This window comes from Camelina sativa, chromosome 2 (assembly GCF_000633955.1).
Source record: "Camelina sativa cultivar DH55 chromosome 2, Cs, whole genome shotgun sequence".
NCBI classification, from domain to species: domain Eukaryota; kingdom Viridiplantae; phylum Streptophyta; class Magnoliopsida; order Brassicales; family Brassicaceae; genus Camelina; species Camelina sativa.
In genome coordinates, this window is record NC_025686.1 from 25,119,329 (window position 1) to 25,146,511 (window position 27,183).

The 27,183-nt window shown below is 38.3% G+C and overlaps 9 protein-coding genes and 2 non-coding genes across 15 annotated transcripts; 9 read left to right on the top strand and 2 right to left on the bottom strand.

Annotated features, from left to right (window-relative positions):
- On the top strand, positions 1,731 to 2,902 carry LOC104737641 (tetraspanin-4-like). The gene is given in 3 exon segments (XM_010457862.2): positions 1,731 to 2,119; positions 2,122 to 2,300; positions 2,396 to 2,902. Coding segments are annotated over 3 exon segments (846 nt in total). The 5' UTR covers positions 1,731 to 1,797; the 3' UTR covers positions 2,741 to 2,902.
- Positions 2,907 to 4,492, bottom strand: LOC104737628 (tRNA-splicing endonuclease subunit Sen2-2). 3 transcript variants are annotated; one of them, XM_010457855.1, is made up of 3 exons: positions 4,344 to 4,492; positions 4,133 to 4,229; positions 2,907 to 3,741 (listed from the first exon to the last, which is right to left on the bottom strand). In XM_010457855.1, exon 3 carries the CDS (start codon positions 3,730 to 3,732, stop codon positions 2,980 to 2,982), a length of 753 nt encoding a protein of 250 aa, XP_010456157.1. In that variant the 5' UTR covers positions 3,733 to 3,741; positions 4,133 to 4,229; positions 4,344 to 4,492; the 3' UTR covers positions 2,907 to 2,979. The 3 variants fall into 3 exon arrangements, with proteins under 3 accessions (XP_010456157.1, XP_010456153.1, XP_019093099.1); XM_010457851.1 differs by having other exon boundaries at positions 4,315 to 4,479; XM_019237554.1 differs by having other exon boundaries at positions 4,133 to 4,479.
- Positions 4,945 to 7,414, top strand: LOC104737650. The gene is made up of 3 exons (XM_010457875.2): positions 4,945 to 5,723; positions 6,103 to 6,895; positions 6,979 to 7,414. The coding sequence occupies exons 1-3, from the start codon at positions 5,109 to 5,111 to the stop codon at positions 7,230 to 7,232; spliced, it is 1,662 nt and encodes a 553-aa protein (XP_010456177.1). The 5' UTR covers positions 4,945 to 5,108; the 3' UTR covers positions 7,233 to 7,414.
- LOC104737692 lies at positions 7,833 to 9,234 on the top strand. The gene is made up of 4 exons (XR_002035720.1): positions 7,833 to 8,067; positions 8,287 to 8,397; positions 8,601 to 8,691; positions 9,121 to 9,234. It is a non-coding gene; the product is annotated as an uncharacterized LOC104737692 (transcript).
- On the top strand, positions 9,240 to 11,395 carry LOC109124880 (L-type lectin-domain containing receptor kinase I.7). Its single transcript, XM_019237567.1, has one exon. The coding sequence runs from the start codon at positions 9,324 to 9,326 to the stop codon at positions 11,337 to 11,339; it is 2,016 nt and encodes a 671-aa protein (XP_019093112.1). The 5' UTR covers positions 9,240 to 9,323; the 3' UTR covers positions 11,340 to 11,395.
- On the top strand, positions 11,496 to 14,295 carry LOC104737683 (L-type lectin-domain containing receptor kinase I.8-like). Its single transcript, XM_010457922.2, has 2 exons — positions 11,496 to 11,729; positions 12,095 to 14,295. Exons 1-2 carry the CDS (start codon positions 11,716 to 11,718, stop codon positions 14,130 to 14,132), a joined length of 2,052 nt encoding a protein of 683 aa, XP_010456224.1. The 5' UTR covers positions 11,496 to 11,715; the 3' UTR covers positions 14,133 to 14,295.
- On the top strand, positions 14,177 to 14,257 carry TRNAL-AAG. Its single transcript has one exon. It is a non-coding gene; the product is annotated as a tRNA-Leu (tRNA).
- Positions 15,999 to 18,939, top strand: LOC104737658 (L-type lectin-domain containing receptor kinase I.9-like). 3 transcript variants are annotated; one of them, XM_019237557.1, is made up of 3 exons: positions 15,999 to 16,183; positions 16,297 to 18,507; positions 18,843 to 18,939. In XM_019237557.1, exons 2-3 carry the CDS (start codon positions 16,316 to 16,318, stop codon positions 18,856 to 18,858), a joined length of 2,208 nt encoding a protein of 735 aa, XP_019093102.1. In that variant the 5' UTR covers positions 15,999 to 16,183; positions 16,297 to 16,315; the 3' UTR covers positions 18,859 to 18,939. The 3 variants fall into 3 exon arrangements, with proteins under 3 accessions (XP_019093102.1, XP_019093100.1, XP_019093107.1); XM_019237555.1 differs by lacking the exon at positions 15,999 to 16,183 and having other exon boundaries at positions 16,193 to 18,507; XM_019237562.1 differs by lacking the exon at positions 15,999 to 16,183 and having other exon boundaries at positions 16,193 to 18,507; positions 18,846 to 18,932.
- Positions 19,861 to 22,106, top strand: LOC104756673 (putative L-type lectin-domain containing receptor kinase I.10). Its single transcript, XM_010479299.2, has one exon. The coding sequence runs from the start codon at positions 19,868 to 19,870 to the stop codon at positions 21,914 to 21,916; it is 2,049 nt and encodes a 682-aa protein (XP_010477601.2). The 5' UTR covers positions 19,861 to 19,867; the 3' UTR covers positions 21,917 to 22,106.
- Positions 22,705 to 24,979, top strand: LOC104737706 (putative L-type lectin-domain containing receptor kinase I.11). The gene has a single exon (XM_010457951.2). It carries the CDS (start codon positions 22,815 to 22,817, stop codon positions 24,837 to 24,839), a length of 2,025 nt encoding a protein of 674 aa, XP_010456253.1. The 5' UTR covers positions 22,705 to 22,814; the 3' UTR covers positions 24,840 to 24,979.
- On the bottom strand, positions 24,980 to 25,642 carry LOC104737717. Its single transcript, XM_010457963.2, has one exon. It carries the CDS (start codon positions 25,579 to 25,581, stop codon positions 25,072 to 25,074), a length of 510 nt encoding a protein of 169 aa, XP_010456265.1. The 5' UTR covers positions 25,582 to 25,642; the 3' UTR covers positions 24,980 to 25,071.

Genomic DNA, 27,183 nt, shown 5'->3' on the forward strand with positions numbered 1-27,183 from the left:
TTGGATCAGTTTCTAATATCGGTTTTGATTCTCTTAACAGATGACCGGACTTGCTCTTTCACGTTCTTATGAAAGGTCTTCTACGTGTCATGCTGCCCTCGTCTCAGGCCCTCTAGTATGATTTAGTAAGAACTCTGCTAAATAATACTAACTTAATTAGTAAGTTAATGAAACTTCTTGTTATACCTAAGAAGTTAGAATGAAATTGGATTGTTTGTATCGGTTTATTTCTCTAACAGATGACCGTCAATGCTGGTCTTTCACTTTCAGCTACTAATGATGCCATCAGCTCAACCTCAAGGCCTCAAGTAAATTCTCAAGACAGGAGGCAAGAGACATCGGGTAAGTCTTCTAGATACTTGCTTTGAGCTAACAACCGTCCAAATTAATCTGGATCATTGTTTTGGATTATGAATTTGGAGCTCTCTGTTGCTTTCAGGTCCATAATGATCTTATACTTTCTGATTTTAGTGGTTAAAGAGAGATTGGATATGATTTTAGTGGTTAAAGAAAGATTGGATAAGATCATTATTAAAAAGTTATATATATCATAAAATTCGAAATTATAATATTATTTACATATGTTAATTCTAAATTTACTAAAATTAAAAAAAATAAAAATGTAAAAATTTGAAACCTACTATAAAAAGGTTTTATATAAAGGTAAAATAGAGAAAAGAAAACCTAATTTTATTTAAAATCTTTAAAAAAAAACTATGTAAAATTGTAAACTTCCAAATGTAAAATAAAACTATGAACAGTTTTAAAAAATACTAAAAGCCAATTATAAAAAAATTATAAAATTTAAGCAGCTTTAAAATTTGAAGAAGGTCATTATAAAAAATTATATATATATATATCATTAAATTTGAAATTATAATATTATTTACAATTTTAGCAATTACCAATACAATAGTATGTTTTCATCAAAGGCATGCCAAGTGCATTGCCCGGACTTTTAGAATTGGGTAGGATTGAGGAGACTTGATAGTATGGCCGGTCGGATAAAACTTTTTTAAAGCTAAAGCACCCCACTTTTATCGTTAACTGTATTTTGGGACACTATGGCCATAGTCTATGGGTCCATCTAACTCATAAAATAGCAGTTATTTTACAGTTACTTTTGCAAATAACACTGTTTATATATTTGACATTAGCACTACACAGTCAGTTACACAAACATATGTATAAACACAAATTCAGTTTAGAACCAATTTAGTCAAAGTAATATATAACCAAAAAAAAAAAATTTAGGGGGTGTATTCAAACCATGATTTTGGAGAAGTTGATGGGATTTAGGAAATTTAGAATTTTGATAGATTTTAGGGAAGTTCATATGATTTTCTGTAAAATTCTTTCAAATCCCACCTAAAACCATAAGATTTGGATTTCTATATTTTTAACTAAACAAATCCTCCAGAATCCTAAAAATTATTAAAATCCTAATCTACAAAACTGTTTTGAATAACAGTGGATTTTAAAGTAGATTTTTAAATCATTAGTTCAATAACAAGGGATTTTAATGGATTTTAAAGTAAATTTTTAAATCATCAGTTCAATAACGGTGGATTTTAATAGACTTTTTAAAATCCATGATTGAATAACAGAGAATTTGTAAATTTCACACAAATCACTTAAAATGTCAAATTGAATACACCCCTATTAGTTAACCATCACTTAACACGTGTTATAATCAGACAACAAGAGCATGTCCATTGATGTAATTCACATTTCATCATCACCGCTATTTCAATCAACAACAACACCAAAAAACAGAATCACACAAGAAACAGAGCCATGAGATCAACTAATAACCTTATAGGTCTCGTAAACTTCTTCACTTTCCTCCTATCTATTCCAATCCTCGGCGGTGGAATATGGCTGAGCAGCCGAGCTAACTCAACCGACTGCCTCAGATTCCTCCAGTGGCCACTCATCGGCATCGGAATCTCAATCATGGTCGTTTCTTTAGCCGGAATAGCCGGAGCTTGTTATCAGAACAAGTTCCTCATGTGGCTTTACCTTTTCGCCATGTTCTTAGTAATCGCTGCTCTCATCGGTTTCATCACCTTCGCTTACGCTGTCACTGATAAAGGCTCAGGCCGGTTCGTGATGAACCGTCGGTATATCTCCGTGATTATTCCGGTTGGTTAAAGGATCGTGTCACTGATAATGGTTACTGGAGTGGAATCAGATCGTGTGTTAGAGATTCTGGAGTTTGTAAGAAGATTGCTAGAGATTTAAATGGTGTTCCTGAAACTCCTCAGATGTTTTACTTCAGAAAGCTTACTCCTATTGAGGTATGTATATATATTTTTGTGTGACACTCGTTTTACTTTGACTAGTTTGTTAATTAGTTAACCTTGTATGATTTGTATTTGTTTTGCATCTGTAGTCGGGATGTTGCAAGCCGCCAACAGATTGTGGCTATACGTATGTGAACGAGACGGTTTGGATTCCGGGAGGTGAAATGGTGGGACTGAACCCGGACTGTATGTTGTGGAACAATGACCAGAGAGTACTCTGTTACCAATGTAGCTCTTGTAAAGCTGGTGTTCTTGGTAGCTTGAAAAAGAGTTGGAGAAAAGTATCGGTGATCAACATAGTGGTTTTGATCATACTTGTTATCTTCTATGTCATCGCCTACGCTGCTTACCGGAATGTTAAGAGGATTGATAATGACGAAGCGGTTGGTGAGGCAAGGATGACCAAATCCCATCCTAGTCATTTTCAAATTTGATGAGATTTTAGTTTAGTTGTTTTCGGAGTTACTCTGTTATGGTTTATGTTGTTCTATTACTTATACGTGTTGTTTTCTTTGGATATGTAACATATACATGATGATGGTCGCTCTTGTATATTTTTGTGTTGCGATTAGTATACAATATTATTACTGCTTAAACATATGGTATGCAACTCTTAAAGAAGAAATTAGTTTAAATTGATACGTAAAATATAAAGTTAACAGGGACAGGTTCGTCAAAGGGTTTTCAAATTACTCACAGTGGTAACATTTGGTTTTGAATTTGTGGTTTCATCTTCACGACTAAGTTGTGGACTCCACCTACTTATTGTCTGTTCTTCCACTGTGAAGTTCTCCAAACACAAAGGTAGATTCAGATCCTCTCCTTTGAAGTTACCATTGACGTAGAGAGTCAGCAACGTTTTCGCAACACTTCCACTTAACCGAACAGTACAATGGATATCTGACCACACTCTTAACCGATCACTGTCACCAGACTGAACCAAAACCGAGTAATCAGAGTGGACAAGAGATGGATGGTGACGGTACGCCACGAAATCGACACCGTACTGCAACCCTGATCTCAAAACCCAGTTCTTCGACCGTAAATGTGAATAAGCTTTGTAAAACATTGGAAAGTTTGGTCTTTTTGATTTCATGTACATCCATGTGTCTACTTCATTCTCCAAGCAACGACCTTGAAGAAAGATTTTGATGCATTTGAGATTGTAGAACAAAAAGAAAGCTTCTTCAAACGATAACTGAATCCATTTCTTAACTTTCTCTGCAGATAGAATGAGTCTGCCAAAACAACAACGGTCGAGAAGCTCAGCTTGCTCTGGCTCAACTGCTAGAAGCACATTGGAACTCGAGAGAGTACCCGAGGACTCTGTTTTGGCTAGTGAAAGCTGGAGCTCTGAGACTGAATTTGAAATAGGTTCTGCAAGAGCTTTTGCTTCAGCACCTTTCCATTTCCATCTCGGCGCCATGGAATTGAACTGCATATACATATAGCATCAAAGATCAAACCTTTACCATAAAGAAACAAAAAACACATAATGGGTTGAACAAAAGAGATTGTAAATGTACTAACTACAAGTCATATAGTCTAGGAACTCATATAAACATTGCATAAACGCATCTTGAAGAATCTAAGTAGGAACTGGATTGAGTAGAACTAAGAACTTTTGATATTGATTCAGAGATCAATCGGCCTTTGACTGTAACATTCAAATAAAAATCACAGCCAAGTGAATTTGAAAAAGTAAATCACATTCTCATTTTAAGATGATGTATTCTACAGAAGCAAGCAATGACACTGTGTAGTAACATGATAGTAACCACAAGAGAGGAAAAAACTAGAGAAAGGGATATAGGAAGAAACGAAACCTGAAGTTTTGATTTTGAAGACGAAACAGAGAGAATCAAGGAGTTGTGCAGCAGAGTTAACAATGGAGAACTATTGCTTCAAGGATCCAATAGAGAGCTATACAGTAATCCCATGATTAGATTATTGTTGATTTCGATTTTCAAAGTGGAAAAAATCGAAAAGACAGAAGAGGACGACTAACTTTCGTAGAGAAGAAGAAGACCAACCCACCAGGATTTGTCGAACTTGAGAGGAAGAGATCGAGAATTGGGGCGAGATTCGGATCCCTCGAAGACGAAACGAGACCGTTCGGGACTCTCTGGGAGCAGAGGTTTTTGTCGTGACTTGCCTGGGGGTCCAAAACAAGTTTAGCAAAACCTATAACACGATGTCGTTTCCCTTGATTAAATTATTAGAAAAATCCATAATGGGTCTAATCGGGCTGTCTAGTTATTACCCGTTTAGGCCCATTAAACCCATGAGAGTTAACAGGAAGTGTTTCTTGATCTAATTTTGAAATTTTCATTAATTTTCTTGATAATTGACTTAGATTTTAATTTGATCTGATGGATTCCTTTTTCTACTCAACGACACCAAACTGACTGATAGACAATTAGATGGACTTCAATTCACAGTTACCTCTTTATTCTCTGGTTTCAAATTAAGAATTTATTATTGATCTTGGTTTTTTACTTAATTTTAACCAAGTTCAAACGAAGAAGAAGCGTCTCATGTAAGCCGTTCCCAAAATTACCTTTCTTACCCTTTTCCACACACACGTGTGACGTGAAGGGTCTCTCTGTATATAATAATTAAAAATAAGAGAACGACGACGTCAAGCAAAACAAAACAAAAAAACCCATCAGTCACCACAACACAGAGAGAGTAAACCGTTGATTTGCTGCTATTCATCGCTGCGAGAGAGAGAGAGAGAAAAGCAAAAGTACGGTTTTCTTGCCTCGCGATTCCGATTCTGACTACGCTCACCGGTTACAGATGGAGGAGACACTCGCCGCTTCTCGCTCTTCCCGATCTCGTACTCCACAACGACCACCGTCTCCGCCTCCGGTTGTTGCCACGTGTGGTATCATCGTCGTTGAAGACGAGCCGAAGCCGACGACGGCTAAGACAAGTAGACGTTACAGTTTCGATTTCAGAAGAGCCGTCGGCGAAGGGAACTCTAAAGGAAAAGGCACTGTCACTGGTGTTGTACGTACGGATGAAAGAAACCCTAACACTGCAGTTGGCAACTCCCGTAACACTTCCGGGAACTTACCCTCGCCGGGAGAATCAGCCGGAGAAGGTAGTTCGACGGTTCACGCTGCTGCTGGAAGATTTGATGGGAACGTACGGTATAGGCTTTACTTTAAGGGTTTGGTAAACGAAGAGAACGGGAAGGGGAAGATGACCGACGTATTGGCTGGATTTGGTGTTGCTATTTGTGACCTGAGGGATAATTTGTTGTTCGAGATGAAGGGACCATTGATTGGCCATGGCGTGAGTCGTCAGGGAGCGGAGCTCAAGGCATTGATACGAGGACTTACCGAAGCTCTGAAGTTGGGGATCAAACGTATCGTCTTTTGTTGTGATTCTTATCCTATTTTCCAATTCGTAAGTTTTTGAATCCTTTTGTTTTAGATTCCTCTGTTCTAAAATATAAAATTGTGGTGAATGTGTGCGTGTGTCTTTCTGATGGGAGTTCAAACTAGGATGAGTAGATAGGAAAAAAAGTGTATTCACGGTTAAGAGTATGTTAATAGAGATGCCAACTTTAGCATACCAGATTGTGACCATTTTGTAAACCACTATCATCTATGTCTTTAGTTTGCATTGTGAAGATGTGAGTGTGTTAGTCTTTACTAGTTTATGAGGCGGTAGACTGTAACTTATAAGGTTCTATGCTTTTTTTTTTTTTTTGAGATGGTTTAGTTTGTATTCTGGCTATTCCTGTCATTATGTTTCATAAGATTGTGTGTTTACTTGAATGTAGGCCAGGGGAAAGTATGTGGCTAAGCAAAAGAAGATTTCCTTGTTGTTAAATGATCTCCAAGGCATCATGCAACAATTTTCATCTAGTCAGCCTGTTCTGGTGGATGGAAATGATGTGAAATTTGCTTATAAGCTTGCAAGGGAATCAATGCTTTCTAAGGTCACCCCTCGTGAAGATCCTCGCCAGGCAAAAGCAGCTCGGAAAGAGAAGTGTGCTATCTGTTTCAACGACATCTATGCTGAGCGCATGTTTTCTGTTGACAAATGCCGTCACCGCTTTTGCTTTCGATGTGTGAAACAAGATGTAGAGGTGAATCTGCTTCAAGGAATGGTTCCGAAATGTCCTCACGATGGCTGCAAGACTGAGCTGGGTATCGATACCTGTGGGAAACTTTTGACTCCGGAGCTGAGTAAAATGTGGCAACAAAGACTTATAGAGAATGCAATACCTGTCACAGAGAGAGTTTACTGCCCTTACCCGTGGTGCTTGGCTTTGATGTCCAAAACCAAGATTTCTGAAACTGCCAAGAGCTTACTGTCTCTTTATCCTAAATCTGGAGTTAGGAGATGTGTTGAATGTCGTGGTCTCTTCTGTGTAGACTGTAAAGTTCCGTGGCATGCAAATATGTCCTGCACCGAGTATAAGAAATTGCATCCTAACCCTCCAGCAGATGAGGATGATGATGAAGATGAAGATGATTACGACTATAATGACTTCCTCCTTCATTTTGCGCATGCGATGAATGATCCTAAGCCTGAAGAGCCCTTCGACCCCTTCTTCGACTTGCCAGATGGTAATGTGTCCTTCCAAATCTCTCTAAAACCCTTGAATCTCATATACTTTCTTACTAAAAGCACTCTCTGGTGAATCCTGTAGGTGTGATCTTTACCCCCGATATGTTGTCTCCCAAGAGTCGTCGCCAATTGTACCAGTCGGATGATGATGATTCAGATGAGGATGAGTTTGGCGAATACTATACCCGTAAGAATCTGGAAGCACTCTGTGCTAATGCAGATGAGGATGACGAATACTTTGGAAAGTATGGAAAGTACACAATAATGTACGACTCGGACGGCTATGAACTCGAGGACTTCACGAACCCTTTCCATCCTGACTATCCTCACTTCTGAGATTTGGTTTGACACCAAAGTTGGTGGTATCTTTTGCTTTTGTATTTTCCAGGTCCAAACTCTTTGTTATATGCTCTCTCTACTCTTTAAGCTTTTTGAGGTTCCTTGTTTCTATGACTTGTTGTTCTGTATGACAGTATGAGTTTGGGTAATCTTTGAATTTGTAGACAACTTGGGTTTAAAGTTAGGGCAATGCTTTCTCTTTATTTTATGTCTTCTTTCGTGAGTTGGTTTTTTTGGCTTGCTCATCTTTTTTGTTTCCCTTCAATGAGATTTGATAGCCAACTGAATTACATACACGCCGCCGTACCTTACGAAAACAAAGATCATTTCATCAAATTTAAGCACTAAGTATTGTAATTTCAATGATTGTCTCTAAAATTTTATGGATTGGTTCTCGGGATTTTATGCCTAGCTCAACGACGTGGTTAGTGTATTTAGACATTACTTAATTACAAATATGTACAATTATCACTGTATCTAGTAGCCCATTACGAATGGGCCGAGATCGGCCCGGATAAAACTCAGTTTACATCGCCCACCCACCCAATTACCCGGCGAAATCAAAACTTTTTTTCTTCTTCTCAGTTGTCACCACCGTCTCGGAATCTCCCAGCCGGAGATATCAGTCGCCATCTTTTTTTCGCTCCCTGTGACGTTTGATTCAACAATCCCGCTTTTTCTACAATTAGCTCAGATAAATTCACTGTTGGAAGTCCCCATCTATTTAGATTTACAGCAGCAATGCAAACGTCTCGTAGTCAAGAAGCTGAGGTGGAGATTAAACGTGCTTTGACTTGTTGCTTGAGCTTTCTACGAAATAGCCTGAAGGAAGGTTCGTCACATTTATACATGTTTTAAGTCAAAATCGTATATATTGTTCTGTGACTGTTATGATATTGTTCCTTAAATTTTTAATTTGACAAAAAAAAAAAAAAAAAAAATNGATTATGGTCATTTAAATGACTCAACAATGGAGAAGATTGAACTGTTTGGATATGATGATAACTGATATTCATAGGAGTTGTTTTATTGTGAATTTGGTTGTTGTTAGCTAGGCGCTGCAGAACAAGACAGAAAGAGACTAATTTGTCAATGTGCAAACTCTCGAATACAAAGCAAGCGGTGCAAGTAGGCGATGTGTTTTTTCTCATCCAATGAAAAGGTAAGGCTATGACCCTTCAATTTTTTTATATGACTTGGAATGAAAATGATGGACTACTTACTCTTGAAACATGTTAGATTACAAGAAAATTTTATAACAAAATTCTATTGGTGCATCTTATTTACAAATGCACGGCCATTGAACCTAGGAATGTTATGATTTGATATGAGGATCCAATAATATCATCATTTGTCTGCCTGCAGGAATATTTGGAATAGCCATGAAATCTTAGGAAAGATAGGTGGAAACTTCCCGTAAAGCGTGTGGATATGAGACTCTTTGAGTTTGTTAAAGGTAAGATTGAAATTGTCAGTATTCAATAAAGTTGACCTTTGACATAATGTAATATACATACTGATCATACTGTATTAAAAAAGTTATCTACCTTATAGTATCCTATATTATCTTTAATGTCAATGAGTATTTTGAGCCCCATATTTTATTTTATACCGTGAAACACGATAGAATTCTTATCCGTTAATTTAATGATTTGACAAAAAAAATAAAACTTTGAAGTCATGTCCAATGATCCAGTGCTTCTGCCAACTGGATTACTTGTTTTTATCAATAGATATGTTTTTGCACCGTCGCCCTCTTCTTTTCAATGATCAGTGAGCCTTTTGACATTTTCCCCTTTAAATAATTGTACTAAAGACTAATCTTTTTTACCGCTTTTCTTTTGTGTCTAATGGAATATATTTTTGCTGTCTTCGACTTTGACAGGTGTTCGAAAGTCTTACTAAGGAAAAGGTTATGTACCATAAAAGATTCCAAATACCAAAAGCAGTCGTAATATTTGACTCTGAAGTTGTATTCAATGGGTGTACAAACCAAAGAGAAAAGAGATAATTGTTAAGTAATTGGAGCAGAGGAAGTAAACAAAAGCAAAAGAGAAACGATAACTCTCTCTGTTAGTGTCATTTCCAATGATTCGAGGATTGCTTCTGGGAATCATCTGGGTGATATTTTGTGTTTGTCCATCATTTCAACAAGAGACGACGTTTGTTTACAACAACTTTGGTCAAGCAGCTGATGATCATCTTCACCTTGACGGTAGTGCAAGAATCATTCCCCGTGGTGGTGGTATCCTGCAACTGACAAATGCAACGGGTTCTCAAATAGCTCATGTTTTCTTCAAGAAGCCGATTGAGTTCAAAACATCTGAATCAGTCTCGTTCTCGACACATTTTGTGTGTGCACTGCTCCCTGCAGGTGATCCGAGTGGCCATGGCATAACTTTTTTTCTGTCTGATTCCACTGGTTTTAAAGGCGCAGAGGCAACTCGATACTTCGGGATTTTCAACAGAAGTGGATCTACTTCCACACGTGTCTTGGCTGTAGAGCTTGATACTTCTATAGCTTCAGATGTGAAAGACATCAGCGATAATCCTGTTGGGATTGATGTGAACAGCGCCGTGTCTGTGGCATCTGACAACGCTTCTTATTTTTCAGACAACGAAGGGAAGAAGATAGACATCAAACTCTTGAGTGGTGATCCTATCCAGGTTTGGGTGGACTATCAAGGAACAACACTGAACGTTTCGTTGGCTCCTCTTAAAAACAAGAAACCAAGCCAACCTCTTTTGTCAAACACAACAATCAATCTTACTGATATTTTGCAAAGTAGAAGAATGTTTGTCGGGTTTTCTGGTTCAACCGGGTCAAGCATGAGTTACCAGTACGTACTCGGGTGGAGTTTCAGCAAAAGCATGGCGTCTCTCCCGAACATTGACTTCTCAAAACTTCCCAAGATTCCTCACACTAACACTAAAAAGAACTCTCCATCTCCTGTGCTCATTGTTCTGCTTGGTTTAATAGCTTTCATAGTTTTGGGGATTCTTGTTGCAGCTTATTTGTATAGGAGAAACTTGTACTCTGAAGTAAGAGAGGAATGGGAAAAGGAGTATGGTCCACTCAGGTATTCCTACAAATCTCTATACAAAGCGACAAAAGGGTTCAATAGGAATGAATTTCTTGGGAGGGGAGGTTTTGGTGAAGTCTACAAAGGAACTCTATCTCGGAGCAGAGAACTGAGAGAAGTAGCTGTGAAGCGAGTATCACATGATGGTGAGCACGGTATGAAGCAATTTGTTGCTGAGATCGTGAGCATGAGGAGTTTAAAACACCGGAGCTTGGTTCCACTTCTTGGGTATTGCAGGAGAAAACATGAGTTATTATTGGTGTCTGAGTACATGCCAAATGGTAGTCTTGACCATTACTTGTTTGATCATGATAGATCGTCTCTCCCCTGGTGGAGAAGACTTATGATCCTCAAAGACATCGCATCAGCTCTTAGCTACTTGCATACAGAAGCTGATCAAGTTGTTATACACAGAGATATCAAAGCTGCAAATGTTATGTTGGACGCAGAGTTCAATGGAAGGTTGGGAGATTTTGGCATGTCCAGGTTATATGACAGAGGGGCTGATCCAAGCACAACAGCTGCAGTGGGAACTGTTGGTTACATGGCACCTGAGCTTACAACAATGGGAGCTTCCACTGGAACTGATGTGTATGCGTTTGGTGTTTTCTTGCTTGAAGTAACATGTGGGAGGAGACCTGTGGAGCCTGGATTGCCTGCTGCAAAGCGTTTTCTGATCAAATGGGTTGGTGAATGCTGGAAAAGGTCTTCTTTGATTGATGCTAGAGATCCAAGGTTGACAGAATTCTCATCCCAGGAAGTCGAGAAGGTTCTGAAACTCGGTTTGCTATGTGCAAACCTTGCTCCAGATTCAAGACCAGCCATGGAACAAGTGGTGCAATACTTAAACGGAAACCTAGCTTTGCCCGAGTTTTGGCCCAATTCTCCAGGGATTGGAGTTCTCACTCCAATGGCACTTTCGCCAGCGCCGCTCGTGATCCCTTCACTATCATTTTCGTCATCCTCCTCCAACAACTCTATGTTTATTACTCACTCAGTTCTGTACGGGAGTGGACGATGAAAGTTTCTAACAGCTTGTTTCTTCTTGGCCTCTTGATATTGACTGATTATTTTCAACCAGTTCCACCCGATTTTGTTTTACAGATGTATATATACACACACACCATGTTCATTCTTGACATCCTCCATCAAGCTTGGCTTGTAGAGTGATTAATAAAGACTGATATATAGTGTAACTTCTTGCAATTACTTTACTAAACATTTGTAAAGCATGTTGTTTTAAACTCCCCGTTTGAGTCAACCAGTGATCTAGTGTACTGTGATGAAAAAGCTGATATAATCTGGTTATGAAATTATTTCTTTTAAGGGTTGGATTTATTTTGGAAATCTGACAGACACCAAAGACGGAACAGTTTGGTCTTCAGCTAACCTTGTTCATGCTAGATCTCAGGTATCTGCAATTTTTCTTTTCGCAAATCAGACATCCTAGGAGATGCATGTTTCAGCCCACTTGACTACTTGAGTAGGTTCTCGGCTTCTTAAGAGTTGAAATACTCAAGAGATGGTGACAGTTCAACATTCTATATATTGTTTAAGACAAGTAGGACTTGGTATGACAATTAGTGAGAAGCTTGCTTTTAAAAACTGTTAAATTACAAGGAAATTTCTGTTATGTGGAATTTGTGTATTCTTTTAACAAAGAAGACCAACTTGTGACAGCATCATATTCTTGAAGTCAACTCTTACCAATTCTTTTGGGTTTGTAAAATGCAGCTTGTTCTTGTTGTTGAGTAATAATCTGACCTTGCTTTGCAGATGGAGAGGATTGTTATTTGCCATAGCATTGACTCAGAGACAAGATTTTTCTCAGAACAGCAAACACTTTGCTGCATTGAAAATGGATCCAGGATTGGATCTGATCTGGATGGTGATCTCCTTTCTTCTTCTGATTCACCTGTCAAGTCAACAAGAAACTGGCTTTATCTTCAACGGTTTTCGCCAAGGAGATCTTTATGTTGATGGGGTTGCTCAAATCCTTCCCGGTGGAATTTTGCGGCTGACTGACACTTCAGAGCAGAAAATGGGTCATGCTTTCTTCAGGCAGCCCTTGGTGTTCAATTCATCTGAACCTCTCTCTTTCTCAACGCATTTCGTGTGTGCAATGGTGCGTAAACCAGGAGTTACTGGAGGAAACGGGATCGCTTTCTTTCTATCTCCTTCCATGGATCTTTCAAACGCAGATGCAACTCAGTATTTGGGTCTTTTCAACACCACAACCAACAGATCTCCCTCATCTCATATCTTTGCTGTTGAGCTTGATACTGTTCAAAGTGCAGAGTTCGATGACATCAATAACAATCATGTTGGCATCGATGTTAACAGCTTGACCTCTGTGGAATCTTCTCCAGCATCTTACGTTTCAGACAAAGGTCTGAACAAAAGCATAAACCTACTGAGTGGAGATTCCATCCAGGTCTGGGTGGACTTTGATGGAACTGTACTAAACGTTTCACTGGCGCCACTTGGGATTCAGAAGCCAAGTCAGAGTCTTTTATCAAGATCCATGAATCTTTCAGAAGTTATACAGGATAGAATGTTTGTCGGATTCTCTGCAGCAACAGGACAGTTGGCAAATAACCATTACATACTCGGTTGGAGTTTCAGCAGAAGCAAGGCGTTATTACAAAAGCTAGACATCTCAAAACTTCCCAAAGTTCCTCATCCTAAGAAGAAACCTCCTCTAGTGCTGATTCTTTTGTTGATTCTACTTGTAATCATACTCTTGGCACTTCTAGTAGGAGCTTATCTATACAGGAGAAACAAGTACGCAGAAGTAAGAGAGGAATGGGAGAAAGAGTATGGTCCACACAGATACTCTTACAGATCAATGTACAAAGCAACAAAAGGGTTCCACAAAGATGGTTTCCTCGGTAAAGGAGGGTTCGGAGAAGTCTACAAAGGAACTCTGCCTGGTGATGGAGACATAGCCGTGAAAAGATTCTCCCATGATGGAGAACGTGGGATGAAGCAGTTCGTAGCTGAAATAGCAAGCATGGGTTGTTTGGATCACAGGAACTTAGTTCCACTTTTAGGGTACTGCAGGAGAAAAGGCCAGTTTCTTCTCGTATCCAAGTACATGCCTAACGGAAGTCTTGACCAGTTCTTGTTTCATAACAGAGAACCATCACTTCCTTGGTTCAAAAGGCTTAGGATTCTAAGAGGCATAGCTTCAGCTCTACAGTACTTGCACACAGAAGCTACACAAGTTGTGCTACACAGAGATATCAAAGCATCTAATGTAATGTTAGACAGAGACTTCACTGGAAAGCTAGGAGATTTTGGTATGGCTAGGTTTCATGACCATGGAGCTAATCCAATCACAACAGGAGCTGTGGGAACTGTAGGTTACATGGCACCAGAGCTAACAACAATGGGAGCTTCAACTAAAACAGATGTATACGCTTTTGGTGCATTGATACTCGAAGTAGCTTGTGGGAGAAGACCTGTAGAACCTAATGTGACGATTGAGAAACAGATTCTGGTGAAATGGGTTTGTGATTGCTGGAGAAACAAAGCTTTAATTGATGCTCGAGATCCTAAATTGAGTGGAGGAGACTTTAGGTCTCAAATCGAGATGGTACTGAAGTTAGGGTTGATGTGTATGAATCTTGTACCGGAATCTAGACCTGACATGAGAGAAGTTGTGCAGTACCTTGACGGACAAGTTTCTTTGCCGGAGTTCTCACCGGATTCACCGGGAATAGGGATGCTTACTCCGGTTTTGGTAGGAGGAAACTCTTCTCCAACTACAGAGTTTATTACTCACTCGATCCAATACGGAGTTGGACGATGATGAAGAAGTGTTTTCAAGATTGAAGGTGTTCGTTGTTTACAAAAGTTGATATGGCCGAGTTGGTCTAAGGCGCCAGATTAAGGTTCTGGTCCGAAAGGGCGTGGGTTCAAATCCCACTGTCAACAATTAATTCTCTTTTTTTAAATTTTTTATTTTGGGTACTATTTTAAAAGTTTGCAGTCAAAATAGTGAAAAACTGACAATGGTTGCTGTAGAAATGTAATATTTAATTATGAATATACCCCTACTAATTCTCTAATTTACAAGACGGAGCTCTCTCTTTCTCAAATTTCAGTTTTCTCAAATCACTGCTTCATCCCAAAACGTCTCTTCTTCGTCCAATGTCGCTTTTGTTATCTCTCACATCACCTGTCTTCTTCGTCTGGCCTAGATACGTACTCGTTTCGGGCTTGTAGCACTGCTGCTTCGTTATTTTTTTGGTCTATTGAATTGAGCGGATCTCTTAGAACCATGACAAAATCAAGAAAAGGTAGTAAAGACCCTTTATTTAACTTTAGCTTCTCTGAGAAGTTGTCAATATTTTAACTTCAGTGTCTAAGTAAAGCTTTAGTCTTTTCGAACTTTTCTCTACGATTACCTGAGTTTTTGCGGAATTTTCAAACCATGACAAGAAGGAAGCCTCGATTAGGGGACTTTGGACAAGGTTAGTTTTACTTTTATCTACTTTGACATTTTGATGGTTAAACATTATTCCCGGAATTTACTGGTTTTTGAGCATTTCTTAGCTCTATGTTTCAGTCAGATTCAGGTCAAATAAGGCTAGGTTTATAACTTTGGCCAATCATACCTTTATACTGACGTATTTGACATAATATTTATTAATGGATTGTTGTTGGCTCACCTAAGACTAAGAGCTTGTAAAAATGGTATCTTGTTGAGCAACCGACATGTATTACTTTTGGTGCCTTTGTGATTGAACTAACCTTGGGAAGAAACCTGTTTGAATGTTCTTCAGCTGAGGAAGTCGAGATGGCTCTGAAAACTAAGATTGCTTTGCACAAATGGTCTGCCAAATGTGAGAGACTTCATGGAAGAAGTGGTGCTGATTCTTGGAATCTTCTTTGTTCGTTAGCTAGCAGTTATCCAGAAAATGTTCAAAGCTATACAAGGTGGACTGGAGGTACTTGACCACTGATCTCTTATCTGATTTCCACTTTACACTAATGGCTTTTCACCAAGATACCATTTTCTGCTGACTGCTGCCACCAAAAAGAACTGCTTGCTTATGTAGGTGTAGCTAGTAATTTAAGTTTATAAGTATCGCCACTCTGCGGATTTTAGGTTCTCTAAGAGAACTAGTCAGTTTCAATCTAATATTACGCTGCTCTTGGTGTGGTTACTACTGTGACATAGAACTAACAGTAAAAGAAGATGCTCTAAGCAGTTCCCTCTGTCATTTGCGGATTCTGAGTAGCTTTCAATCTATTTTCTTTTCTTTTAATCTTAGCTTCAGTGATTGAAACTTTTGTTAATGTGGGATGTATTCTCCTGCACTTGTAGAGCTGAATTAGGAAGTCCTAAAGGGATTAGGTTAGCAAGGTAGGACCTAGCTATAGTTTCTATCCATTGTCATCATATTCATCATTTAAAGAAAATTCATAGTTGTTATGTATAGGACAAGCTTTCCTAGGCTTCTTCCCTTTGGTCTGTGGCTCATAATTGTGTTGATATGATATCATTACAATTTGCGTATGAAAGATAAAGGGGCATGTTTAAAATATGTATTTTTCTATTATTATATACTTTTGTTTACTTCCTTAGAAGACAGTTTTAAATGGAATTTAGAAGAAGAATCCAATGCAAGTTGGTTCGCGATCTACAACTAGACAATTCATAAATGTTTCTTACACGTATTTTTTATTGTTTCTGGGTACATCCTATGGAGCAGCTGCGTTGTCTATTTAGGTTGAAGTTGAGATCATATAAGTTAAAATATTGTCTGAAGCATATTTTGAAAATCACGTGAAGCTTTTTTAATTTAAACTTTATAATAAATATCGTGTTAGTGGAGTACAGTTTGTAAAGCCAAGGTGATTCCCTTGATTAAAGAAACAATATTAGAAAGTTTTTGATAGGCTTTGGATCACTAAAACAGAAGAAACTCACATACTTTTGTTTGTTTCATTTTGTTTGTTTTCTTCAGCTTGCTGCGAGGTTATGAGATGCACATCAGATCCAAACTCTCTGCTTCATCATCTGGGATGGCTCGTTGGTTGCTTCAGATCTTGATAATCTCTTCTCTTCATCTAATTTCACTATCAACTCAACAAGAGACAAGGTTTGTCTATGAAAGCTTCCTCGGCCAAGAAAATCTTTATATTGATAAATCTGCTACAGTACTTCCCAGTGGAATACTGCGGTTGACGAACGCTTCGCAGCATCAGATGGGTCATTCTTTCCACAAGAAACCACTTGAGTTCAGCTCATCCGGACCACTCTCTTTCTCAACACACTTTGTGTGTGCTCTGGTGCCTAAGCCACCTGTTGAAGGTGGCCATGGTATTGCCTTTGTGTTATCTCCTTCTATGGATTTCACTCACGCAGAGTCAACTAGATACTTGGGGATTTTCAACGCTTCAACAAGTGGATCTTCCTCTTATCACGTTCTTGCGGTTGAGCTTGACACTATTTGGAATCCAGATTTCAAAGATATCGACCACAATCATGTGGGGATTGATGTCAACAGTCCTATATCTGTAGCAATAGCTTCGGCATCTTACTATTCCGACATGAAAGGGAGTAACGAAAGGGTAGACCTTTTAAGTGGAAAGCCTATACAGGTATGGGTGGATTATGAAGGCACTATGCTCAATGTTTCAATTGCTCCTCTTAAAGTCCAGAAGCCAAGTCGGCCTCTTTTGTCACACCCCATCAACCTTTCAAAGTTTTTTCCGAATAGATCAAGACTGTTTGTTGGGTTCTCTGCATCAACAGGGACAGCTATCAGTGATCAGTATATTCTTTGGTGGAGTTTTAGCACAAGAAGAGGATCACTGCAGGGACTTGATATCTCAAAACTTCCTAAAGTTCCTCATCCGCATAAGAAACTATCTACACTGGTTATAATCCTGCCCGTTTGTCTGGCTATCTTGGTGTTGGCTGTTCTTGCAGGACTTTATTTCCGCAGGAGAAGGAAGTATTCAGAGGTATCTGAAACATGGGAAAAAGAGTTTGATGCACATCGGTTCTCTTACAGGTCCTTGTTCAAAGCAACAAAGGGGTTCAGCAAAGATGAATTTCTCGGAAAAGGAGGTTTTGGAGAAGTTTATAGAGGAAATCTCCCAAAAGGCAGAGAAATAGCAGTGAAGAGAGTTTCCCATAATGGTGATGAAGGTGTGAAGCAATTTGTAGCTGAGGTCGTGAGTATGAGATGTCTGAAACACAGGAATCTTGTACCACTGTTTGGGTATTGCAGAAGAAAACGAGAACTTCTTCTTGTCTCAGAGTATATGCCAAACGGTAGTCTTGACGAGCATTTGTTTGATGATCAGAAACCGGTTCTTTCTTGGTCAAAAAGATTCGTGGTTGTTAAGGGTATCGCTTCTGCTCTCTGGTACTTGCATACAGGTGCTGACCAAGTTGTTCTGCACCGAGATGTCAAAGCTTCCAACATTATGTTAGACACGGAGTTCAATGGAAGGTTAGGGGATTTTGGCATGGCCAGGTTTCATGAGCATGGAGGCAATGCAGCTACAACAGCAGCCGTGGGCACTGTAGGGTACATGGCACCAGAGCTAATCACAATGGGAGCTTCCACTGGAACTGATGTTTATGCATTTGGTGTTTTCATGCTTGAAGTAACCTGTGGGAGGAGACCCGTGGAACCGCAGTTGGAAGTTGAGAAACGACATATGATCAAATGGGTTTGTGAGTGCTGGAAAAAGGATTCTTTGCTTGATGCTACCGACTCGAGATTGGGAGGTGAGTTCATAGCCGAGGAAGTCGAGATGGTTATGAAACTTGGTCTGCTCTGTTCAAATATAGTGCCAGAATCCAGACCTACAATGGAACAAGTGGTTCTTTACCTCAACAAAAATCTACCTTTGCCAGACTTCTCACCATATACTCTGGGGATTGGCACATTTGCTCCGGTTCTTGTTGATGCATCCTCGCTTGTGGTCTCTTCCGCGTCATGGAATTGGTCAGTCCCCTCAGTGTCTTCTTCCTCAACAAACCACTCACCTTATGCTTGTCAGTCAAACGATCAGCCATGGGGACAGACATTAGACACTACGAACTCTCTCCACATAGCTGCAGAACCAGAGAAGCCTAAGAATATCTCACCCGCTGTCAAAACGGTAACATTGCCTGCAGAAGATCATGAGTCCAATCAGTCCAGCATCGGCAGTGAGAGGTAATTCCTGATGTACATATCAACAAGCAGATCTCATTAGCTCTCAATATTGTTTTGTCTGTATCACTTGTCCCAACAAATTCAGTTTGTTCCTTGGAGATACTTATTTGATTAATGATTATACAGTTCTCATATTATAACCTGTAGTCCTCTCTCTGTTATCAAATCTTCATGTAGTACTAGTCCTCAATATGCTACTATATATGACTGGAACTGTGTCAATACAGATGAACCAAACTGACTGGATCCAAAACAAGTATACAACAAATAAACAAAACTAATTTATAAAAACCAAATGGATCTTAACTGATTAAAGTGATTAAAATGCGATTCAGTAGTTCCGAAGCATAGAAACCTCTCCCTCAAGCGCGTGCTCTCTGTTTTGTCCCGCTTGAGAAGTTTTGTGACGATGAAGGTCTACCAAAAAGTCAGGTCATTTCTCCAAAACCACCGCCTAAATTTGTTCCTCTCTATTCGTATGATTTGCACTACTGAAATAAATTGGTCATATCACTGACCCTCTTAAGTCTATGTTCAGTGCCGCTAGAGATTTATCGGCCTGAAGTAACTGGTGAAGGCAGCAGAATCAAGGAAACGTTGTGACTTGTTATCCAGGAAATGTTCAAACTACACAAGGTGCACTTCTTTGAACAATAGTCTCATTTTACATTGATGGGTTTTCTCCTAGATGATTTTGATCTGTTTCCAAGATGATTGTGTTTTAACATGAAGATTTAGGTTTATTAATGTGGTGAGAAACAAACCTTTAAACTATATTCGTTATCTAGAGACCATTCATAGCTGTCTTAACTTTGCTAAAGCTTTATTAGCCTTCAACCTTTTAGTCTGGCTCATACTTTTGTTGGAAATAAAACATGGCTTTTTTTCTCTGCATCGGGAAGGGCCAACGGAATATTTAAAGTATGGTCTTTTTGGTACAGATCTTAAATGTTTTTTTTTTTGGGTCAAAGCCTAAGATAACTTCAAGTCGAAGAAGTAGGAGTAAAATCTAATGAAAGTTAGTGAGCATCTAGTCCAAGGCATAAGCTAGCGTTTAATTTTTGTTTGACCCGTTATCACCGTTTGTAAGTACACCACAAAACCACATGCAGCACTGAGTTGAACTTTTGTTTTTTGTTCAACTTGGTTAAATTATGTTAAAATATGGTTTCAAATGAAGCTTTATTGTTAATTTATCTAATACAATAACATTAGTAGAGTCCAGCTTGTAAAGGAAAAAAAAACGGCAGACTGCATCTGGTGCTATTGTTCCCTTGGATAAACTAACAATACTTTAAACTTTTGGATTACTAACACATAAGCATCCTTCTTTGTTTCTTTTTGTTCAGCTTGTGAGGTTATGAATATGTTGTACAGTTTCAGATCCAGACTCTCTGATTCATCATCAGCAATGACTTATGGATTGTTTCAGATCCTGCTGATGATCTCTTCTTTTTGTTTGATTAAAGTGTCAAGTCAGCAAGAGACAAGGTTTGTCTATGAAACTTTTAGTGGCCAAGAAAATCTTTATCTTGATGGATCTGCGAGAGTACTTCCCAATGGATTACTGCAGCTTACAAATGCTTTAGATCATCAAATGGCTCATGTTTTCTACAAGGAATCAATTGGTCTCAGTTCCTTCTCAACACACTTCGTTTGCGCTCTGGTGCCTCAGCCAGGATTTGAAGGTGGTCATGGCATGGCCTTTTTAGTATCTCCTTCTATGGATTTCTCGCATGCAGAGTCAACTAGATACTTAGGGATTTTCAACGTATCAAAAAATGGATCTCCTTCTTCTCATGTCCTTGCTGTTGAGCTTGACACTATTTGGAATCCAGATTTTGAAGATATAGACCACAACCATGTGGGGATTGATGTGAACAGTCCTCTGTCGGTTGGAATAGCTTCAGCATCTTACTATTCCGACATAAAGCAGAAGAACGAAAGCATAAACCTCTTGAGTGGAAAACCAATACAGGTTTGGGTTGATTATGAAGACAATATGCTCAATGTAACGATGGCTCCTTGTGAAGTCCAGAAGCCAAGTCGACCACTTTTGTCACATCACATCAATCTTTCAGAAATTTTCCCAAACAGAAGACTTTTCGTTGGGTTCTCTGCAGCAACAGGGACAGCTACCAGTTATCAGTATATTCTTTCTTGGAGTTTTAGCACAAGAAGAGGATCACTGCAGCGACTTGACATCTCAAGACTCCCTGAAGTTCCTCATCCTAGAGCTGAACATAAGAACATACCTCCACTGTTTATTGTCCTGCTTGGTTTTATTGCTATCATGGGCTTGTCTACTCTTATTGGAATGTATTTTTTCAAGAGGTGCAAGTATGCAGAAGTAACCGAAGCATGGGAAAAGGAATTTGGTGCACATCGATTCTCTTACAAATCCTTGTACGAGGCAACAAAAGGGTTTAACAAGGATGGATTTCTTGGTAAAGGAGGTTTTGGAGAAGTCTACAGAGGAAATCTCCTTTTAAGCAGAGAAATAGCTGTGAAGAGAATGTCACATAATGGTGATCAAGGTGTGAAGCAATTTGTGGCAGAAGTAGTGAGCATGAGATGTCTCAAACACAGGAATCTTGTTCCACTTCTTGGATACTGCAGGAGAAAGCATGAGTTTCTTCTTGTCTCTGATTACATGACCAATGGTAGTCTCGACGAGCATTTGTTCGATGACCAGAAACCAGTACTTTCTTGGCCACAAAGACTTGTGATTATTAAGGGTATTGCATCTGCTCTCTGTTACTTACATACAGGTGCTGACCAAGTTGTTCTGCACCGAGATATCAAAGCTTCAAACATTATGTTGGATGCTGAGTTCAACGGAAGGTTAGGTGATTTTGGTATGGCCAGCTTTCATGACCATGGAGGCATCTCGGACTCAACATGCGCTGTTGGGACTATCGGGTACATGGCTCCAGAGATACTTCATATGGGAGCTTCCACTAGAACTGATGTGTATGCCTTTGGTGTTTTCATGGTTGAAGTAACATGTGGGAGGAGACCTGTGGAACCACAGTTGCAACTTGAGAAACGAATTCTGATGGAATGGGTTTGTGAGTGCTGGAAAAGGGAGTCTTTGCTTGATGCTATCGACCCCCGGTTATTGCATGAAAAGTTCTCATCCGAGGAAGTCGAGATGGTTATGAAACTTGGTTTGCTCTGCTCGAATACCGTGCCAGAATCCAGACCTACAATGGAGCAAGTTGTCCTATATTTAAACAAGAACATACCATTGCCAGAGTTCTCACCATATACCGTGGGGATTAGCAATCATTCTTCTGTTCTGATTGATGCAGGCTCTCTTGTAGCTTCAAGGAACTGGTCAGCTGCTTCATCTGCCAATAACTCACCTGAATACAGTTCAGCCATAGGGAAACACACTGGAAACTAAACTCTCACTCTCGGTTATCAGAGGTGTATACCTCAATGTGTACATATCAGAAAGCAGATATATTATTAGCTCTCAAGATTGTTTTATCTGTCTCACTTTGTCCCAATCAATGATTTTTTTCTGTTGGAAATGCTATATTCTCCCAACCAATAAAAGTAACTAACATCTCCCTGTTACTGTAGTCATTCACAAATGTTTTGCTGTAGATTTTGAACGTATGTTTAACGGTCTAATTGCTTCCAACCTCTTAGTTATATGGTTTAGTCTGATACCATATTCATTTCATGAGCCATCTCTTCTTTTCGTCCATCATTGACTTCAAAATGCTTTGATGATGGAACTTATTTAATTAAACATGTGGATAGTTGTATATAAAATTCAACTGTTTTGGTCAATATTAGTTACACCATTATCATATAAGAAGAAATCCCTATATAAAGAAACTTAAATGTGAGTAATACACATGGTTTTAAAAATACAAGGAAGATAATATAGTTTTCTTACTCTGTCAACTATCCAAAAACAATAGTATTTTGAGGCTATTATATGCCAACTACGTTGGATTGTATTTAAAAAATTAGACATGCACTTTAGCATGTTGATAAATTTGGCTTCATTCTCCAAGCCATGTGTGTATTATGCCATTTGATTTAGCCATTTGTTAGAACCAGACAAGAGACCATATATTATTTAATGAACAACAGCACAAAATAACAGGTTTGAAGGTTACTGTCACGGTTACATTTAAAATCATTTCCATTTTGTAAATTCAACTCAGGAGATGATGCCTATATGAATATATTTTCTGAAGAGAATTGACTTTGGAATGTAGAAAACTTGGGTTTGAAAAGTTATGATCTGAACCCAAGAAACCAGACTTCTATCTGTTCCATCAGCAATGGCTGCTGAAAAATTGTATCTGATCTTACTGATCTTCTTTAATCACCTGATTTGTTTGTATAGTCAGCAACAAGAAGCCGGTTTCGTCTACAATGGTTTTGGCCAAGCTCAAGCTGATCTTCATCTAGATGGAGCTGCAAAAGTCCTCTTCCCAGGTGGATTGCTTCAGCTGACAAATGCCTCCACACAGCAAATGGGTCATGCTTTCTTCAAGAAACCATACAAGTTTGATTCATCTAAGAAAATCTCTTTCTCGACTCATTTTGTGTGCGCGTTGGTGCCTAAACCAGGAGCTGATGGTGGCCATGGTATTGCCTTTGTTGTATCTTCTTCCATAGATTTCACACAAGCAGATCCAACTCAGTACTTGGGACTTTTCAACATCTCAACAAACGGATCTCCTTCTTCTCAGCTTCTAGCTATCGAGCTTGATACAGTTGAGAGCGCAGAGTTTGATGATATCGACAAGAATCATGTCGGTATAGACGTCAACAGCCTGAACTCTGTAGAGTCTGCTTCAGCCTCTTACTTTTCAGACACTAAAGGGAAGAAGGAAAGCATCAAGCTCTTAAGTGGAGACCCAATACAAGTCTGGGTGGATTATGAAGGAAGTTTACTCAATGTCACAGTGGCTCCTCTTACAATCCAGAAACCAAACCGTCCTCTTTTGTCAAGATCCATCAACCTTACTGAAATCTTCCCAGACCAAAGGATGTTTTTCGGCTTCTCTGCAGCAACAGGATCATTAGTCAGTTACCAATATATCTTAGGATGGAGTTTCAGCAGAAGCAGAACCTTGTTGCAGAGACTTGACTTCTCAAAACTTCCTCAGATTCCTTATCCAAGAGCTAAGAAGGAGCAAACATCTCCGCTGCTTATTACTCTACTCTTGTTACTAGTACTCATAATGTTGGTTGTTCTTGGAGGAATTTACTTATACAGGAGAAAGAAGTATGCAGAAGTCAGAGAAGAATGGGAAAAAGAATACGGTCCACACCGGTTTTCTTATAGAGCTCTATACAAAGCAACAAAAGGGTTTGATCAAGACGGTCGTTTAGGAAAAGGTGGTTTTGGAGAAGTCTACAGAGGAACTCTGCCTCACGTTGGAGATATAGCGGTAAAGAGAGTGTGCCACGATGCAAAGCAAGGCATGAAACAGTTTGTTGCTGAAGTAGTGACTATGGGAAGTTTAAAGCACCGGAACTTGGTTCCACTTCTCGGGTATTGCAGGAGGAAAGGAGAGCTTCTTCTGGTCTCTGAGTATATGTCTAATGGCAGTCTTGATCAGTACCTGTTTCACGGAAAAAATCCGGCTCTTTCATGGCCGCAAAGGCTAGTCATCTTGAAAGATATAGCTTCTGCTCTAAGTTACCTACATACAGGAGCTAACCAAGTTGTGTTACACCGAGATATAAAAGCTTCTAATATCATGTTAGATTCTGAGTTCAACGGAAGGCTAGGAGACTTTGGAATGGCGAGGTTTGAAGACTACGGAGATAGCTTACCGGCAACAGCAGCTGTAGGAACAATGGGATACATGGCACCTGAGCTAACAACGATGGGAACTTCTACAAGAACTGATGTTTATGCATTTGGTGCTTTCATGCTTGAAGTAACTTGTGGAAGGAGACCATTAGATCCCAAGATTCCAGCTGAGACACGGCATTTGACAAAATGGGTTTGTGACTGCTGGAGAAGGGATTCTATAGTTGAAGCTATAGATACAAGATTGGGAGGTGAATACTCGGAAGAAGAAACAGAGATGGTTCTCAAACTTGGATTGCTTTGCACAAACGTTTTTGCAGAATCCAGACCAACCATGGAACAAGTGATACAACTTATAAACCAGAATCTTCCATTGCCAAATTTCTCACCAGATTCTCCAGGAATTGGAGTTTCTACTCCGGTTTTGCTGGATTCAGTCTTCAATTCAAGGAGCTCATTAGCACCCTCAAGCTCTCCTCCTTCTCCTCATAACTCCATGTTTGTTACTCATACAATCACATACGGAGATGGAAGGTGAGAGTCTAAGAACTTTCTTGGTTCTTCAATATACTATGGTTTCAGACAATGTAAATGGATCTTTGTATATTGGTTTAGTTACGTTCTCAATGTGTTTTAATGTGAATCTGTGATTAATAAAATTCAGAAGGTTTGTAGCAATAAGCTTCATTTGTTTCAGTCCAGCAGAAACGGGAAAAAACAAAAACAAACAAACAAACAAAAAAAACAGAACATAGAAACAGAGTCATAGTTTAAGCAGCAACAGGTGATCCATTAGTGAGAAGCTTAGTGTTATTTCTTCCTTGTTCAATCTCCTTGAGCATTTCCAAAGGCGTTGCAGAAGATCCATCCTTTGGACTTCTAAGACCATCAGCACCAATCACAATCCTAATCTCGTACTCATCCACATCACCTTTCTTCAGAACCTGGAGAGAGTTAAGAGGCGATGAACAAGAAGAAGTAGTAGCAGTAGCAGTGGTGGCGACATTAGTGTGATGACTCTTTTCTTTGGATTTTGGTGACTGAACAATCCACATAAGATTGTAACCTTTGGTCTTATGCAGTAATATTACAACAAAAGTGACCAAAAGCTGGATTGTCCAAGGTAAGGTTATGAGTAATGTTCCGGTTATGGAAAAGAATTTGATGTAACCAAAGTTGTGGTTTTTGGTGGTGGAGAGACTGAACAAGAGGATTCCAGTGAGAGTGATCCAGAGAGAGTTAATGAGGATTGATCTAAAACTGAAACCTCTTTTCTCCATTTTTTCTCTCTCGTTTTTGTTTACTCTGAGAAAAAAATGGCTTCAATGGCTGTAGATTTTGAACCAGTTTTTAGTTTTTGATTTTGTAAAAACTAGTTAATTAGCCATTCAAGATTCTAGGAAAGTAGGTTTCCTAAATAATAGAAAACTAGATTTAGGCTTTGAATGGCACCTGATTTTAGAGTGGTTTTTGGCTTTAGATTCTGAAAAATCTATTTTTGGAGCCATTCACGATTATGAAAAAATAGATTTCCTAAAATTTAGGAAAACCAGTTTTTAGAGGATTTTAGCAATTCCTTCACAAAATCTAGAAACCACATTTTTTGGGTTTTCAGTGTGATTTTTCTTTTTCTTTTTCCTAATATATATTTATTTATTTTAATTACTTATTAAATTCCAAAACAAACGAAACCTCCTTTTTTTGTGCAATGAACAAATTAAAACCTATTCTAAGGATATTTCCTAAAGACTTGCATATTTGTTATTATTAAACTAATTTTTCTTATATACTTTTTTACTATAAAAGATCTACGTTTCATACTTTTTTCTACATTATTGTATTTTTTTATTTTATAATATTTATTTTACTATTTTAAAAATAATTATTATACATAAAAACTAAAAACTAATAAAGTTACCAGATTTTACAAATACTAAAATCTACACCAAAAATCAAAAACTCAAAATCCAAAATCCAAAAACTAAAAACCAAAATCTAAAAACCAATAAAAAACAGGCAGCCATTCATGGCCTTATCCAAAAACCAAATTTTGTGGATTTCTAAAACAAATATACGTTACATTTAAGAAAAAAAAAAAACCCAAAACAATAAGTTAAAATATAATAAGTTAAAAACGTTTTTGAAATAAATATATATATATATAAACAAAAACTAAACAATTTACCATTTTAGATTTTTTAAAACTAAAATCTACACCAAAAATCAAAAACTAAAAAAATTAAAAATCAAAAGCCAAAATCTAAAAACCAAAAACTATAAACCAATTAAAAACCGCAAAACATTCATTGCCAAAGTCTAAATCTTTCAAAGTTAAAAAGATTATGAAAATTAGAAAGTGTTGTTAGAGAATTTCCGTTGGGATGTTTTTTTTATATAACTCCGGATAAATCCTCATGTCCATGGAGAGATCCAACACTAAAGTCTGAGGAGGTGCAACACTTATCCATGAGCCATATGATAAATGAGTAACAATTATGACCGTTAGGATATTAAAATCAAATTTTATTGAAACGCAAAAAAAAAAGTATATTAAGTTTTAAACTGATAGTACAACTCAAAAGAAACTTACTATTATATGCTACTAGATAATATTTCACGCGTCGCGTTAGTTTGAAATTAATAATTTAATATAAAAAATATAAGTATATATTTTTAAAGGAGTTTAGTAACTTACTGAATAAATTGATTATTTAATAGTTTATTGTTACATAAATATTTTTTAAAATAAGTATCTTTCAAAAGTTGTACAAAAATTATAAATAAATTTCCCTCAATTATGGTTTTATAGCTTTCTTAGTTCCTTAAATAGTTTTTCTACTGTCCAACAAATGCAATAAAACTTACATATTACTTATTATATT

What these genes read in the sequence shown, in the direction of transcription:
- LOC104737628 (XM_010457855.1), bottom strand. Translation starts at nt 3,732, where the DNA reads ATGGCGCCGAGATGGAAATGGAAAGGTGCTGAAGCAAAAGCTCTTGCA.
- LOC104737650 (XM_010457875.2), top strand. Translation starts at nt 5,109, where the DNA reads ATGGAGGAGACACTCGCCGCTTCTCGCTCTTCCCGATCTCGTACTCCA. An exon ending in CTTATCCTATTTTCCAATTC is followed by an intron (nt 5,724 to 6,102) that starts GTAAGTTTTTGA and finishes ACTTGAATGTAG; the next exon opens with GCCAGGGGAAAGTATGTGGC. An exon ending in CTTCTTCGACTTGCCAGATG is followed by an intron (nt 6,896 to 6,978) that starts GTAATGTGTCCT and finishes TGAATCCTGTAG; the next exon opens with GTGTGATCTTTACCCCCGAT.
- LOC109124880 (XM_019237567.1), top strand. Translation starts at nt 9,324, where the DNA reads ATGATTCGAGGATTGCTTCTGGGAATCATCTGGGTGATATTTTGTGTT.
- LOC104737658 (XM_019237557.1), top strand. Translation starts at nt 16,316, where the DNA reads ATGCACATCAGATCCAAACTCTCTGCTTCATCATCTGGGATGGCTCGT.
- LOC104756673 (XM_010479299.2), top strand. Translation starts at nt 19,868, where the DNA reads ATGAATATGTTGTACAGTTTCAGATCCAGACTCTCTGATTCATCATCA.
- LOC104737706 (XM_010457951.2), top strand. Translation starts at nt 22,815, where the DNA reads ATGGCTGCTGAAAAATTGTATCTGATCTTACTGATCTTCTTTAATCAC.
- LOC104737717 (XM_010457963.2), bottom strand. Translation starts at nt 25,581, where the DNA reads ATGGAGAAAAGAGGTTTCAGTTTTAGATCAATCCTCATTAACTCTCTC.